The 15,967-nt window shown below is 44.9% G+C and overlaps 1 protein-coding gene across 1 annotated transcript; it reads right to left on the reverse strand.

The window, feature by feature from the left end:
• Positions 1-14,695: 14,695 nt before the first annotated feature.
• On the reverse strand, positions 14,696-15,751 carry LOC104024827 (C-C chemokine receptor type 8). Its single transcript, XM_009480350.2, has one exon. It carries the CDS (start codon positions 15,749-15,751, stop codon positions 14,696-14,698), a length of 1,056 nt encoding a protein of 351 aa, XP_009478625.2.
• Between the last annotated feature and the right edge of the window lie 216 nt (positions 15,752-15,967).

Raw genomic sequence — 15,967 nt, forward strand, 5'->3', positions numbered from 1 at the left:
GAAAGAGCAAGAAGGGAAGAAAAGAGTACGTAAACTTCACCATGCTAATCAAGTGAAATTCTATAAACAGCGAAGTACCACTTGGTTATACTAAAGAGAAGAACCAAAAAGAATGAAAAATTTCTGCAACAAAACTGTCTTACTTCAGCTGGGGCTTTCTACAAGCTGTCACAACACTATCACTGACAGAATTGAAGCAAGGGAACCAAACCACAATGTGCTTCTATTACTCCATTAACCACTGAATGTAAGAGAGAACTAGTTTTTTCTGACAATAATACTGTTGCCTTAAATTTAGAATGTTATGTGGATACTGAAGTCAAGATGTGGGGATACACTCAGGGCACTGACATAATTTTCCTAATTTCTTGAAGAAGTCTCTTTTCCTGTGGAGGGAAAGGGAGAGCTGAAGACAGTTCACTGTTGGCAAAAATATTGGTAAAATTACCAAGCAGATTACCTAAATAGAAATGACTGGGCCTCAGGTGTATGCCACTAAGACCATAACAAAGATTAAGTGATGGCCTTGCAGTTCATCTCAGATTCTAGGCCTCCCATGTGGAAGGAGAAATGCTGGCTTCAGTCCCTGTGTCAAAGCATGTTTAAGAATTTCAGGCAAAGCAGGACAGCATGAGGAGGGAAGGTGCATACCAATGGAGTTGCTTTCCCATTCCCCTGGTGTGTTTCAGCCTGCCTTTTTATGGTGAAATTGGATGAAGTAGATGTTTTGTGTTGAAAAAGGAGTTCAGTAAATGTATTGCTGAGTCCTGTGCAGTAGACTCCTCTTGAGTGTCCTCATCCACGGTAGCCCTCAGCAGACATTTTGCTGACTGTCCTCAAGCTTACAGGGGTGGGCATGTGGCAACTTCCGTTGAGCACAAGGAGGAGCACACAGGAGGACTTTGCAAGTTCTGTTAGTAGGTAATTCATTCCAGACTCCTTCAAACTGAATGTTGTAGGCTGTAGGAATCGTGTCTCCCACCCTTATCTGGTAATCGGCTTGCTAGTGTAAGGGCTCCCTCTATAGTCAAAGGATAGAGGTAGGTATTTGCAGAGGGTAACTGCTTCCGTCTTAAGCCACTCCACCTTAGGCTAGAATGAATCATCATATGGAAGGGGCTCTCTTTAGTGATAGAAAGAGCCTAAACAATGAGTTCAGACTAGACAGCTAACCTGTACATTGTTAAAACTGAGTTATAGCCCAGTCAAATGTTTCAGATAACCTGAATGAAATCTTTGGGGCTTTTGTTGATGAGAAACCACTTTTTATTTTGGAAAAAGATCAAGCCAAATATTTTTGATTTTCTGTTCTTTGGGGCTGTGGTGGTTTTTTAGCAGGTGAGCCTAATCATGCTGTCTACATCCTTTGCTGAAGAGGAAGAGACCTATGCTGTAATTCTAAAGACCAGTCCTGCTGATGACCCACCCAGAAGCAGGAACAGATTTATTGGGGCACTATGAAGACTGTTCCCTGCTCATGCCCATGAAAACCGTATGTGCTCCCTATCATGTCACAGAATTAAGGCTGCAAAGGCCATCCTCCTCTTCCCCTACGTCCTCATACCCATCCAGGTGTTCTAAAGGGGCCCTGTGTTTTAGAAGAGGTAGGAAGAAACATAAAAGCAAAACACAGTTTCTATTGATGGCATACGAAAGTTGCATCGTCAGCTGCTCAGGTGTCATAGTACTTCCTCACACCTTTGCGGCATTTCACAGAGCCTTGGAGAAGTAAGACTTGACAACCGAGAGGTAAATAATTTGGGAGTTCAACATATTCTTAAGATATTCTGACTTGCTCACAGGAAGAGCTACACAAGGAAATATCAATGCAATCTGCCCTTCATGTTAACCTCTTGAGTACCACACATGTTATGGTTTAGCCCCTGTTGGCAACCAAGCACCACACAGCCACTCGCTAACCCTCCCCCTGGTGGGATGGGGGAGAGAATCAGAAGAGCAAAAGTAAGAAAACTTGTGGGTTGAGATAAGAGCAGTTTAACAATTGAAACATAATAATAATAATAATAGTAATAATAATGATGATGATGAAGAAAAGGAAAACAGCAAGGGGGAAAGAGAGAAACAAAACCCAGGAAAAACAAGTGATGCAACTGCTCACCACCTGCTGACTGCCACCCAGCCAGTCACCAAGCAGCGATTGCTGCCCCCCAGCCAACTCCCCGCAGTTTATATACTGAGCATGACATCATATGGTATGGAATACCCCTTTGGCCGGTTTTGGTCAGCTGTCCTGGCTGTGCCCCCTCCCAGCTTCTTGTGCAGCTGGCAGAGCATGGGAAGCTGAAAAGTCCTTGACTAGTATAAACACTACTTAGCAACAACTAAAACTTCAGTGTTATCAACATTCTTCTCCTACTAAATCCAAACACAGCACTATGCCAGCTACTAGGAAGAAAATTAACCCTATCCCAGCTGAAACCAGTATGAAATCACATCATGATGCTTTGTTCAGTTTGCAGGAGCCATCTTCCCAGCTGAAGGACTGGTTATTTGGGGTTCTTTTTATTGCACTTCACTAGCATGCAGAACCAGCCCCTATTTAATGTACACTACCCAGACCCTTCTTGGACTGCAGAATTTTGGTTTTCCCTCATGATCATGTCTCTCATTCTGTTAGGTTAGTATCTGATTGCTTCACAGATACTACATTATTTGTCTTCTCACCACATTTATGAGATTAATCGATACAATTATCTCCATTTTACAGTGAGAAAGCTGAAGTGCCAAGATTATGAATAACATTGTCAAGCATCTATTAATTTGGGGAACCTGTGTTGTGAACTGTTTTTCTCCAAAGCAAAGTATTATGCTGGGTCATGGTTCCTGTCTGTTGTAGCTTCTTGTTCTTGGTCTTCACATTGGGCCCTGGAACATGAGGAACACAGCCTCAGAGGCCATCTATGAAAATCTAAGTTTAAGTAAGTGGAAAGGGAAGGTACTTATTTTATGTGCTAGAAGTAGACACTTAAGGGTAGGTAGGATAAATTCAGGCCTAAGTCCCTAAATCCCTTGGTGGAACTTGTGCCTGCCCTGTGACAAGCTTGCAGATTCCAGTAGCATCTGTGGCACAGGACTTGGCATCTCTGAAATGTAAGCCTTCCCTGATTTTGCTTCCCAGGTATCTGCGGGACTACTCAATGAAACTGAACCCAAAAGACACAACCAGCCCCAGATAGTCTTCAGTCTTCTCAGAGACTGGCCTCATGCTGCTGTGCACCTGTCTGGTGGAGCCTGTTTTATTTCTCAGAAAACTCCCCATGGAGAGTCCAGCAGCCTGAAGCCAGCTTGGTAGCTACGCTACTGCAATTTATAGACATACGGAATCTGACCCTAATCATCTTCCGACAGGTTTTACTTACAGGGTGGAGACACCATTTCCTTAGTAACTTCGGTGGAGAGAATATGAGAAAACACTGGGCTTTAGGTAAGTCAGCAAAACCTCCTTTCTCACAGTCCACAGCAAACTAACCACACCACAGAGTCTGCGATACCACAGTCTGTGCATGCTGTTCTCCATCCCCGGCAAATGAGGGTCACTGTGGTATCTTCTGTACTATGGTGTGGTAAATTTTATTGCATCCTCTCTCTCGTTTTTAAAGGCAGTACTAATTGCTGTCTCATAATGGGAATGGAAGAGCTAGCTTACCGCTTTGTCCACAAGTGAGATCTTTTACACCTGCTGTGTTAGTTGAACGGTTGTGGATAGGCTGTTTGTGCCACTATACAAAACAGTATCAGTGTTAGCAAGTGTGATATGAAGCCAAGTCAATCTGTATTTGTGAAGCTCTCAGATCACATTGCAATAGTTGTTTTATGCCAGTATGTTCAGCACATGCAAACTAGTTTGCTCTTCTTCTTGGAAGAGATTGTGTAAGCGTTAAGATGAAAGCAAGCCACAAATAAGTGATAAAAATAACTTAAACTGAAAAGCCATCTGAGCAAAAGAATTCAAAGGAAAACTGGTATTTCTGCCTAAGTTGTACTAAAGTATGCTGGGATAAAGTCCTACATAAAGCTTTAAGTGAATCTTAGCAAAAAAAAGGTATTTGTGTTGCCTGAAGTGCACTTGGGTTCACCTGAAATCTCAAAATGAAACTGTTGCTGGCATGTTTCTTTGGGGAATTATCATCATACACTGTATTGGGTTTGCGTGGCAAGGTTTTGGGAGTAGGGGGGCTACAGGGGTGGCTTCTGTGAGAAGCTGCTAGAAGCTTCCCCTATGTCCGATAGAGCCAATGCCAGCTGGCTCCAAGATGGACCCGCTGCTGGCCAAGGCCGAGCCCATCAGCAACAGTGGTAGCACCTCTGAGATAACATATTTAACAAGGGGGCAACAAACCCACGAGGACACAAGCTGCAGCTGGAGTGAGGAGTGAGAATATGTGAGAGGAACGACTCTGCAGACACCAAGGTCAGTGGAGAAGGAGGGGGAGGAGGTGCTCCAGGCACCGGAGCAGAGATTCCCCTGCAGCCCCTGGTGCAGACCATGGTGAGGCAGGCTGTGCCCCTGCAGCCCATGGAGGTCCGCAGTGGAGCAGATAGCCACCTGCAGCCTGGGGAGGACCCCATGCTGGAGCAGGTGGATGTGCCCAAAGGAGGCTGTGACCCCGTGGGAAGCCCACACTGGAGCAGGCTCCTGGCAGGACCTGTGGACCCATGAAGAGAGAGGAGCCCACGCTGGAGCAGGTTTGCTGGCAGGACTTGTGACCCCACGGGGGACCCACGCTGGAGCAGTCTGCTCTTGAATGACTGCACCCCGTGGAAGGGACCCACGCTGGAGCAGTTCATGAGGAACTGTAGCCTGTGGGAAGGACCCACGTTGGAGAAGTTCGTGGAGGCCTGTCTCCCATGGGAGGGACCCCAGGCTGGAGCAGGACATGAGTGTGAGGAGTCCTCCCCTGAGGAGGAAGGAGCGGCAGAGACAACATGTGATGAACTGACCACAACCCCCATTCCCTGTCTCCCTGCGCCGCTTGGTGGGAGGAGGCAGAGAAAATTGTGAGTGAAGCTGAGCCCAGGAAGAAGGAAGGGGTGGGGGAAAGGTGTTTTAAGATTTGGCTTTATTTTTCATTACCATACTCTGTTTTGACTGGCAATAAATTAAACTGATTTTCCCAAAGTTGAGTCTGTTTTGCCCATGACAGTAATTGCTGAGTGATCTCCCTGTCCTTATGTTGACCCACAAGCCTTTTGTTATATTTTCTCTCCCCCGTCCAGTTGAGATACAATACAGCAGCTTTGCTGAGCACTTGGCATCCAGCCAGGGTCAACCCACCACATACACTGATGCTGCATTTTACAACATTTCTCCAAATCACAATATATTTTCAATATTATTAGCACATGTCCTTGGATAGTGCAGAAGTTTACTGTCTGTTACTGTTTTTCACACTGATGAGGGACCATTTCTTATCTCCGACTTGTTCATATGTTAAATGCATTAAACATTAAATACTTACACATTGTTCACCGCTGACACTTCCAACTTCCCTCCCTCCACTCATTTCATTGAAAAGGCTGTCAGGTAAGTCTAAGCCCCACAAGCCTGTGTTTTTTTCCCTGAAATCAGGGAGTCTTTTCTGGGGTATAGCCTAACATTTTCTCTGCCTGAATAAAAAGCCCAGAAAAATTAAGGCCAAAGGCTCTGGACATCAGCTACAACCTGGAAAAGCTGTTTCAGAAAACTGTGGCTAGTGAAAACACCATTTATCAGCTATCTTGAGAATCAGTGTGAAGGAAGAGAAGAACAGGATGACCCATTAGAAGGGGAGACAGACTGACCAGCTGGAGCGCACTGGGAGTGATGAGAAAGGGCACCTGATTATCTTCTCCAACTCAAGAGAAGGAAAGGAACTGCTGACAGAGAGAGAAGTTGTGCATGGAAGTCATCTAAGAGCCACCAGAGTTTCAGCAGACCTCTGAGATTTTCAGGTTCTTAAAGAAAGTTGAAGTCAGACAAGCTTCAGAACTTAGTGGCATTGTGAGGTCATTTCAGCAGAAAATTGTAAACCACAGAAAGTTTTGTATCTCACTTCTGGGTTAATTATTAATGCAATTGGGGTTTGCATTGGATAATGTATTTGGTTTATAATGTATTTCTAATTAAGAAAAGCAAAACCCACACAAGGTATCAGAAAGAAGACTATGTGAGGTGTGTTTCTGTAGCCAAGATTCTGGTGTAAGGACTACAGGTAGTTACAGCATGTGGTCACGAATGAGCAATATCATTGACTTTGGCTGATCCAACTCTTCTTTGTATCTTTATCTTAAATATGATGAGAATGTAATAAGTAGTTCTTATCTGGATCTTTTTCACACTGATGTCAAGCCCTGGAAAACGTTATACAAATCCCGATGACTATTGTATCCCACTTCACTGAATTCAGTAGCGGATCTCAAACATGTGACAGAACCCAGCTTTAAATTGATTATTGTATACAGACCCATGAAATCTCAGGCTTTCAGGGTGAGGCACATTCACTCTCACCCATTTTGGGTTTCCCCAAAGTGATGCCATACGTCACGAATTTGCAGTGCCACAACCCAGCCTGTCTAGAGGAATTCAACATCTCTTTCACTCACCAACCTTCAGCACAGGGAAGCTTTGCTCAGCCCCAGGTTTGAGAGCCAACAACCTGGCAGGTTGATATGGAGAAGCAAAGAGGTGTGCTGTGAGGAAAGGACTGGGGACAAAGGCACAGACTTACCCTCTAGCATGTTTACAGCAGAAAATAAATCAAAGTGCTAGAAACTTTAATTCCACTGAAATAATAATGATAAAAGAATACACAAAACAAGTGATGCACAATGAAATTGCTCACCACCCGCTGACTGATGCCCAGCCAGTCCCTGAGCAGCGACTGATGCCCCCCAGCCAACTCTCCCCCAGTTTATATACTGAGCATGATGCCATATGGTATGCAATACCCCTTTGGCCAGTTTGGGTCAGCTGCCCTGGCTGTGCCCCCTCCCAGCTTCTTGTGCAGCTGGCAGAGCATGGGAAGCTGAAAAGTCCTTGACTAGTATAAACACTACTTAGCAACAACTAAAACATCAGCGTGTTATTAACATTCTTCTCCTACTAAATCCAAAACACAGCACTATGCCAGCTACTAGGAAGAAAATTATCTTTATCCCAGTCAAAACCAGGACACTGGGACCACCAGTGACAGGGGCCTGCCTGGCGACCACTGCCCTCAGCATCTAATGGGCAGCAAAGAACAACTGGTAGGAGCGTGAATAAATTTTTCAGCTCTTCGGAGCTATATACTCATGGTTTCCCAAACTCACTGTGAAGATTAGCTTAAGTAATTTAGTATTATAAGATGAAGTTTAATGTGATTTTTTTTTTTTTCCAGAGCTGTATCATCCTGAAGTATTGCATGATTTCTGACATAATTTCAACAGGTGGTTTCTATGGGTCGATTCCCACTTTTTTCATACTGCTTAAGCATCTTAAATGAGAGTTCTACCTGTGTTTTTGTGTTTAGTTTTAATCTAGGAGCTTGAGCAGATGCAGCCAGAAAAAAAGTTGAATAAATGAAACTGCAATATTTAGTCAGAAGTTAACATCCAATTTTTTTCCCTGGAAGTGGGAGAGGTGAGTAAAGTAGACATTTTCTACAGCTTCTGTGGGTTGTCTCCTTTGCCCTGCTGTCACTGTTCCCATTGGGAGGGCATAGCCCCTTAGCTAGGTCACATCATCTATGCCTGCTAGGTGATAAGGGCAAATCCAGATGCCAACACAGAACAAACCAGCACTTTGCCCTGCTTTCACACCGGGTGCAGCTCTTCATTTTTCTTTATGGAAAGAGGAGGGCTTCATGGGGCCAAAGACATAGAGAGCAAGAGTGTGCACAACCTCCAGATACTGTTCCTGAATAGGCAGAACCTTGCTTTAAGGGATTTTTCTTCCCGTAGAATGATCTCCCATGTTCACTTTTTTAATCTCCCAGGAGCCCTCATCAAATCAGATTTCTCATGACCCTAGCCTTGGGAGGTGGGCCAAATGGGACACATCTAAAATTCAATCTCACATCTTCTTAAGGTTGGGCTGTCCCATGGTAAGTCAGTAAGACTGAGGAGCATTACAAAAGCTGTGGACTTGGCAACTGCAGGCTGGAGAAAAGCCAACAGGAGTCACCAATAGGACCACATCTTGCATGGTGTTCTTGCTTTCCTAACTCTCCCAGTTCTCCTTTGCACTGCTTTGCACAGTTTTATTATACTTTATTTATTTTAAAGGTCTGGGAGGTGTTTTTGAGGACGTGCACATTTGGAAGTTCTGTTACACGCTGCCAAGTGGTCTTGGACTATAAAAAGGTCAGACTTTCCTGTCATAGTGTCATAGGCATCATACTACAAAAGGGCAGAGAAACATGAAACAGGAAAGTGGAGGATTGCGAAACATGTTAGATGAAAATCAATAGCTAGGAAGTGCAAGCAGGTTCAGACACATTTTAGAACTAGCTAGGGAAATGTTACCAAATATGAAGAGCAGTACTTAGCACTTTAGCTGGCAGCCTGATATCAGTGGTAGGTGTTACAGCTTAGAGAAACATTAATTGCTTTAGTTGTGCAACATCTGATTAGGAGATCTGTTCTACGAACAGCAATAATTTCCTTATTCCATCCTCTTCAGGACAGGGGAATCCTCTCCAGAATACAGGGATCTTGTTAGGTCACGCAGGGAGAAAATTAGAAAAGCAAAAGCCCAGCAAGAACTCAATCTGGTCACTGTTGTAAAAGATAATAAAAAATGTTTTTATAAGTACATCAACAATAAAAGGAGAGCCAAGGAGAATCTCCATGCTTTGCTGGGTGTGGGGGGGAACATTGTCACTGAGGACAAGGAAAAGGCTGAGGTACTTAACGCCTTCTTTGCCTCTGTGTTTAATAGCCAGACCAGTCATCCCCAGGGTACTCAGCACCCCGAACTGGAAGACGGGGACAGGGACCAGAATGGAGCCCTCATAGTCCAGGAGGAAGCAGTTAATGACCTGCTACACCACCTGGATGCTCACAGGTCTATGGGGCCGGATGGGATCCACCCAAGAGTATTGAGGGAGCTGGCAGAGGAGCTCACCAAACCATCTTCCATCATCTATCAGCAGTCCTGTTTAACAGGGGAGGTCCCTGATGACTGGAGGCTTGCCAATGTGACGCCCATCTACAAGAAGGGCCGGAAGGAGGACCCGGGGAACTACAGGCCTCTCAGCCTGACCTCAGTGCTGGGAAAGATTATGGAGCAGTTCATATTGAGTGAACTCAACAGGCATGTGCAGATCAACCGGGGGATCAGGCCCAGCCAGCATGGGTTCATGAAAGGCAGGTCCTGCTTGACCAACCTGATCTCCTTCTATGACGTGGTGACCCACCTGGTGGATGAAGGAAAGGCTGTGGACATCATTTGCCTGGACTTTAGCAAAGTCTTTGACACAGTCTCCCATAGCATTCTCCTTGGGAAGCTGGCAGCTCATGGCTTGGATGGGTGTACTCTTTGCTGGGTAAAAAAATGATTGGGTGGCCAAGCCCAGAGAGTAGTGGTGAATGGAATTAAGTCCAGTTGGCAGCCGGTCATGAGTGGTGTTCCCCAGGGCTCCGTTTTGGGGCCAGTCTTGTTTAATATCTTTATCAATGATCTAGATGAGGGGATTGAGAGCACCCTCAGTAAGTTTGCAGATGACACCAAGTTGGGTGGGAGTGTCGATCTGCTGGATGGTAGGGTGGCCCTGCAGAGGGACCTGGACAGGCTGGACCGATGGGCCGAGGCCAGGTGTATGAGGTTTAACAAGGCCAAGTGCCGGGTCCTGCACTTGGGTCACAACAACCCCATGCAACGCTACAGGCTTGGGGAGGAGTGGCTGGAAAGCTGCCTGGCAGAAAAGGACCTGGGGGTGCTGGTTGACAGCTGGCTGAACAAGAGCCAGCAGTGTGCCCAGGTGGCCAAAGCGGCCAACAGCATCCTGGCTTGTATCAGGAATAGTGTGGCCAGCAGGAGCAGGGAGGTGATTGTCCCCCTGTACTTGGCACTGGTGAGGCTGCACCTGGAATACTGTGTCCAGTTTTGGACCTCTCAGTACAAGAAAGACATTGAGGTGCTGGAGCATGTTCAGAGAAGGGCAACAAAGCTGGTGAAGGGTCTGGAGCACAGGCCTTATGAGGAGTGGCTGAGGCAACTGGGGTTGTTTAGCCTGGAGAAGAGGAGGCTGAGGGGAGACCTTATCGCTCTCTACAACTACCTGAAAGGAGGTTGTAGTGAGGTGGGTGTTGGTCTCTTCTCCCAAGTAGTTAGCGATAGGACGAGAGGAAATGGGCTCAAGCTGCGCCAGGGGAGGTTTAGATTAGATATTAGGAAAAATTTCTTCACAGAAAGGGTAGTCAAGCATTGGAACAGGCTGCCCAGAGAGGTGGTGGAGTCACCATCCCTGGAGGTGTTCAAAAAACGGGTAGATGTGGCACTTTGGGACATGGTTTAGTGTAGTCTACCCTTAACTGATTTAGTGTGGACTTGGTAATGTTAGGTTAATGGTTGGACTGGATGATCTTAAAGGTCTTTTCCAACCAAAACGATTCTATGATTCTATGATTCTATGATTCTATGATTCTGATGGAACAAGATTGGCATATATATTCACATTACCACACACAGCACCAGGAAATCCAGGTGACATCAAACTTGAACGTTCCTTCATGCTTCTGCAGTGGTAGTTACAGCTGACAACATCTCAGCACATTGAAACTAGCTGATCTGGTTATGAGTAGATTGCCAAATTCCTTTACCAATTTTACTTTGTGTCAGAACCCTTGAAACTGAGGAAATACCACATCTGCTATCTGCTTTATTCCAGGAAGATATTACATCTGCAGAAGAAAGCAGATTGTCGTTGACAAGTTTCTACCTAAAAAAAGATGTGTAATGGAAAAAATGGCAGGACCAGCTCCTTAGTAGTCTTCTACTAGTGTAGTGCTGTTATCCAGAACTGTTTCAGTGCATAGAAGTGCAAAAATGTTTGAACACTGCTTAGCATCTCCATAGATTCCTTCCATCACATATAAGAGTAGCATAAAATCCTGTGGATTTACAACGTTAAAAATAAAATTTCATGTTTAGAGAAGATGCATAATGCTTCTGAGAACTCTACTGTGTATGCGTACTTGGGGTGGCGCTGGGTACATTTGTGTCTCTATTCTGGTAGTTCATACAATAAAAGGGGCAAAACAGCTACTTGTATTATTCCTTTTTGCAGCCACATTAGACAGAGAAAGAGTCTTCTGAAGGGAAAAGTGTCCTAAGAATCCACAATCTTGATCTGTGAGAGATCGACTGTGCTTGAGCAGAGGATCGGGTGTTTGGATCTACCCTTCTGGGTTCTTAAATACTAGTCATTCAAACACAGCAGTGGAAGACAAGGAGGAGGAGGAAGAAACTCTGCAGTGAGTCCAGCAAAACCTACTTTCTTCCTTCTTTGGTTAAGGCCTCACATATCATTTGGGCTAAATTCTGATATTACACACACACAAAGAGCATGATTTCAGTAGGAGCTGGACAAAAAAATAATAGAAATCGAAGAGTTTGGCCTTTGTGTTGTAACCCAGAGAGAATCCTAGTCTACTGCTGAAAATGCTGCTGCATTAATGATGCAAGAGTCTCTTTGAGACATTTTAGGTTCACACTTGCAGAATTTCATGATGGCATTGGAAAGAATTGTGCGTGTCTGGGGCATATCTGGTGCATATTGCTTTGAATGACATAGCAACCTGAAAAGGGGCGTGATCTTTGAAAAATTACAGTGCTTTTGACCATCTTGTCTTTCTGAAATTTGAAATTCAGCAAGGCAAATAATTATTGAAAAATAAGAATTTAGGGACCTTATCCCTTATTCCTTATGATTTCTTCTGACTAACAAGATTGCAGATATGATCCAGATCTGTGTTTAAAAATGTTGTGGTTTAACCCAGGAGGCAGCTAAACACCACACCGCCGTTCGCTCACTCTCCCCCTCCCCAGTGGGATGGGGGAGAGAATCGGGAAAAAAAAAAGTAAAATTTGTGGGTTGAGATAAAGACAGTTTAATAGGACAGAAAAGGAAGGGAAAATAATAATAATAATGATAATATACAAAACAAGTGATGCACAATGAAATTACTCACCACCCGCTGACCGATGCCCAGCCAGTCACCAAGCAGTGATTGCTGCCCCCCAGCCAACTGCCCCCAGTTTATTTACTGAGCATGACATCATATGGTCATGCAATACCCCTTTGGCCAGTTTGGGTCAGCTGTCCTGGCTGTGCCTCCTCCCAGCTTCTTGTGCAGCTGGCAGAGCATGGGAAGCTGAAAAGTCCTTGACTAGTATAAACACTACTTAGCAACAACTAAAACATCAGTGTGTTATCAACATTCTTCTCCTACTAAATCCAAAACACAGCACCATGCCAGCTACTAGGAAGAAAATTAACTCTATCCCAGCTGACACCAGGACAAAAAAACAGAGTCCTTGAATAGTCTCTTTACCTAAAAGCAGTCTTTGCTTGGTTTTGGTCTTTTTTACACAAGTGTTGACAAAACAAAGTGATCAGGGCAAATTGTTTGCTGTTTCACACATGCCCAATTCCAATCAGGAAAAAAGTTGCCAAAAAAGCTGCCAGGTATGAAATGATCATTCCCTGAAATCTAGAGGCCTAAAAAGTGCAGGGGACTCCCCACAGATATTTTATATCCTTGAAGGCAGCTCCTTGGTGCTGTAAGTCCTATGCAGTCTGGATTGGATCGGGGTCCCCTCTTTGATCAGTCAGTTGCGTCTCTTCCCTGCAGCCAGGAAACTTGGCTCCTAACTGCCACGTTTTATGCTGTCTAAGCTGCAGTGATGCAGCTCATTAGGAAAGTGTCGGTGTGTGAGATCTGGCCAGAAAACATTTCCATCTTCCTTTCTTCTCAAAATACCAATTAAAAAAGAGTATATATATAATGTCTGTTCTCCCTTCCATTTTCATCTAAAACATCAACAGGTAAGATGATGGTAAATGTCACTGAACATTTTAAACAGAAATACTTTTATCCAAACTCCAAAATTCTGGCCACAGGGGGAAGATATCTGACCTGAGATGTTGGCCCATGTTTCTTTTCAATCATTAAAGTGTCCGCACAGTACAAAAAAGCCACAGAAATACACGAACAGAGGGCTTTGTTTCTAAATACCTAGAAGTCTTCTGAGACGTAAAACGATATGGTAATTGAGCTGCAGTGCACTTCTTACCTGTTGAGGAATAAAACTTAGAAATGTTAATTACACTACCATAAATGAAAGAAGTGTTTTCTATACTATGTAGCTAATGGCAAGAATATTTTGGCACTGAGGTTAGAAATGTATTTGAAATTTTTAGGAAACATAAAAAAATACAATTACATTTTCAGAAGAAAAGGTAGAACTAAGAAAACTTATATTATTTTTTATTACCATAGAAAATACAATCTTTGACAATACCTGGGCTGTGTTTTTCCTGGTTTCAGGTACTCTCTTGTCTAACTTTTAAAATTTTGTTTACAGTAATATTACCTCAACATAAATGTTATGTTTTCACTGGGAATTTTTATTGGACTTTTGAGAACAAATCTTTCTCAGCAGGGAAGTGGAGGCAAGACTTACTTTGCTGAAGAGCTCCAGGGTGCCTCTCAGTTCCATCAGATGTATTTTACGTGATACCAGCTCAAAAATCAGTAAAAACATCTTTTCCTTATCCTAATCTAGGCTTGTGAGTCATTAGAAAGACTTTCAGGAGCCAAGACACAAGAAGATGTAGTTCATATATTTATTCAAAGAAAACATTTCTAAAATGGCAGAAAATAATGATGTATGGGAAAAGAGACAGAGCCCAGGTGCTACATGCCATTTTGTGGTGTTTGCATTTAGGAGTGAGTGCTGGGGGCACAGAGTTGGGGGGCCCCCACCTCAAGCGGTGACACAGGACTACCAGGCTGCTTTGATGACGACATATTTGAGTGTATGGGCCTCTATGAGTGGCCAGTATAGGGGGCATCTGGAGGTTTTGCTCTGCTATTTTTGAAGGCATCACCCAAAGGCTGCTTTGGGCAGCAGCAGCTCCAGGGACCCCCCCTGGCTGTGCCCCTGGGAGCAAAGCAACAGGACTCTGAGATGAGGGACCTCTTTATCTGGGAGCTGAAGCAAAGCAGGAAAGGTGACAGTGGCTGAGGTGATTCCCTCTTTGCAATGTGAAGTAATGCCATGCCTGTCCCCTTTTCTCCCTCCTGGAGGGGTGTCCCACACCTGTCCCAGGGATCTAGGGATTCAGGTATGGAACAGCTTCCACAAAGCAGAGCATATTTGGGGTTGAGACACAAGTGATGCTTTCATCAGAGGAGAAAATAAGTACTAGAGGAAGCACCCTGCTTGCGTAAATGTGTTAAAAGAGATCTAAAGCTTAATTAAAAATCATTCTGTGGCAAGCTTGTAGGGTCACCATTTTACAAATGCACCGGGGCTCTTAGGAAGCTAACGTTGCCACTTGCTGTGTGGTAGTTCACAGCATATCCCAAAAGGAGGCATAGATATACTGGTCCTCCCAAGAGGATGCTGCACACATGGTACAACCTCCAGGGCCATGTCAGATCTTAGGCCAACTTCTCACACCAGAAGGCGGCAGCTCAGGTAGGCTCACAGGACCTCTGCACTGTCAGAGCTGCCAGAGAGCTGGGTGGGCACTGAAAATGACTGACCAGCCCCCGCACCTCCACCGGGGCTGGAGAGGACACGGACACAGGACTGAAGTAGTCCTTTAAGATGGGCCTTGAACGTCACTCCGGCAAAGGCATAGATCACGGGGTTCAGGCAGCAGTGGATGAAGGAGATGGTTTCTGTCAGCTGCAGGGCCAGGGCTATCTGGTAGCTCGCCTTGCAGTCATTGATGATGTGCAGGCCCTGCAGGGAGTCTAGGAACAGTGCGATGTTGAAGGGAGTCCAGAAGAGGAAGAAAACAATGACAATGATGAAAATCATCTTGATTGCCTTGATCTTGTTCCGATTTTTGCATTTTTGCAGGTTTTTCAGTATCTGGGCATAGCAGCAAATGAGGATGCTAAGAGGAATCAAGAGGCCTAAGATATTGGCTGCAAACTGAGAAGCGACCTTCCAGGTATTGTCCCCTGGCGGGTATGTGGAGACACACTGCATAGACTGCTCAATTTCCAGTTGCTGGTTGAACATGATGTTGGGTACAGAAGCCAAGCCAGCCACCAGCCACAGGATTAAACTGATAATTATGCCACAAGAGGCTGTCCGTATCCTCATGGCATAGACAGCATGGACAATTGCTATATACCTGTCTATGCTCATGAGGGTTATAAAGAAAATACTGCTATAAAAACCTGTGTAATAAATGCCAGCCATTATCTTGCACATAGCGTTGCCAAAATCCCACTGGTGTGAAGCATAGTGGGCTTGGAAAGGGAGAGGCACAACAAAGAGGAGATCAGAGGCTGCGAGGTTCAGTAGGCAGATGTCAGTCATCGTCGTCAGCCTTTTCTTGGTCAGGAGAACCCAAAGGACCAAGGAGTTTCCCAGAAGGCAGAAGACAAACACAAGGCAGTAAAGGATGGGCAGAAAGAGGGATTTGAACCTGTGAAAGCTGTTTCCTTCATCGCACGGAGCAGTGTTTTCATCGTATCCATAGTCATATTCTGTTGTGCCAAAGAACTGGCTTGTGGGATTCATCTCAGATACCTGTGCAGGAAAGAGCAATGTATAAATGGCTGGCTGTCCTGGCACAGGACTCCCAGGGTGGCTTCTGCCTCTCTCTGTGCCACATCAAGCCCGTGGGTCAGCCTCCAGGCAGAGAGGGACTGCAAAATGCAGTCTTGGTCTCACTGGCTGGGCAAGAATAGCTGTACCACCCAAAAGGCTGCACCTGCAGCCTGACGGTCATTCCTA

This window comes from Pelecanus crispus, chromosome 2, assembly GCF_030463565.1.
Source record: "Pelecanus crispus isolate bPelCri1 chromosome 2, bPelCri1.pri, whole genome shotgun sequence".
NCBI lineage: Eukaryota > Metazoa > Chordata > Aves > Pelecaniformes > Pelecanidae > Pelecanus > Pelecanus crispus.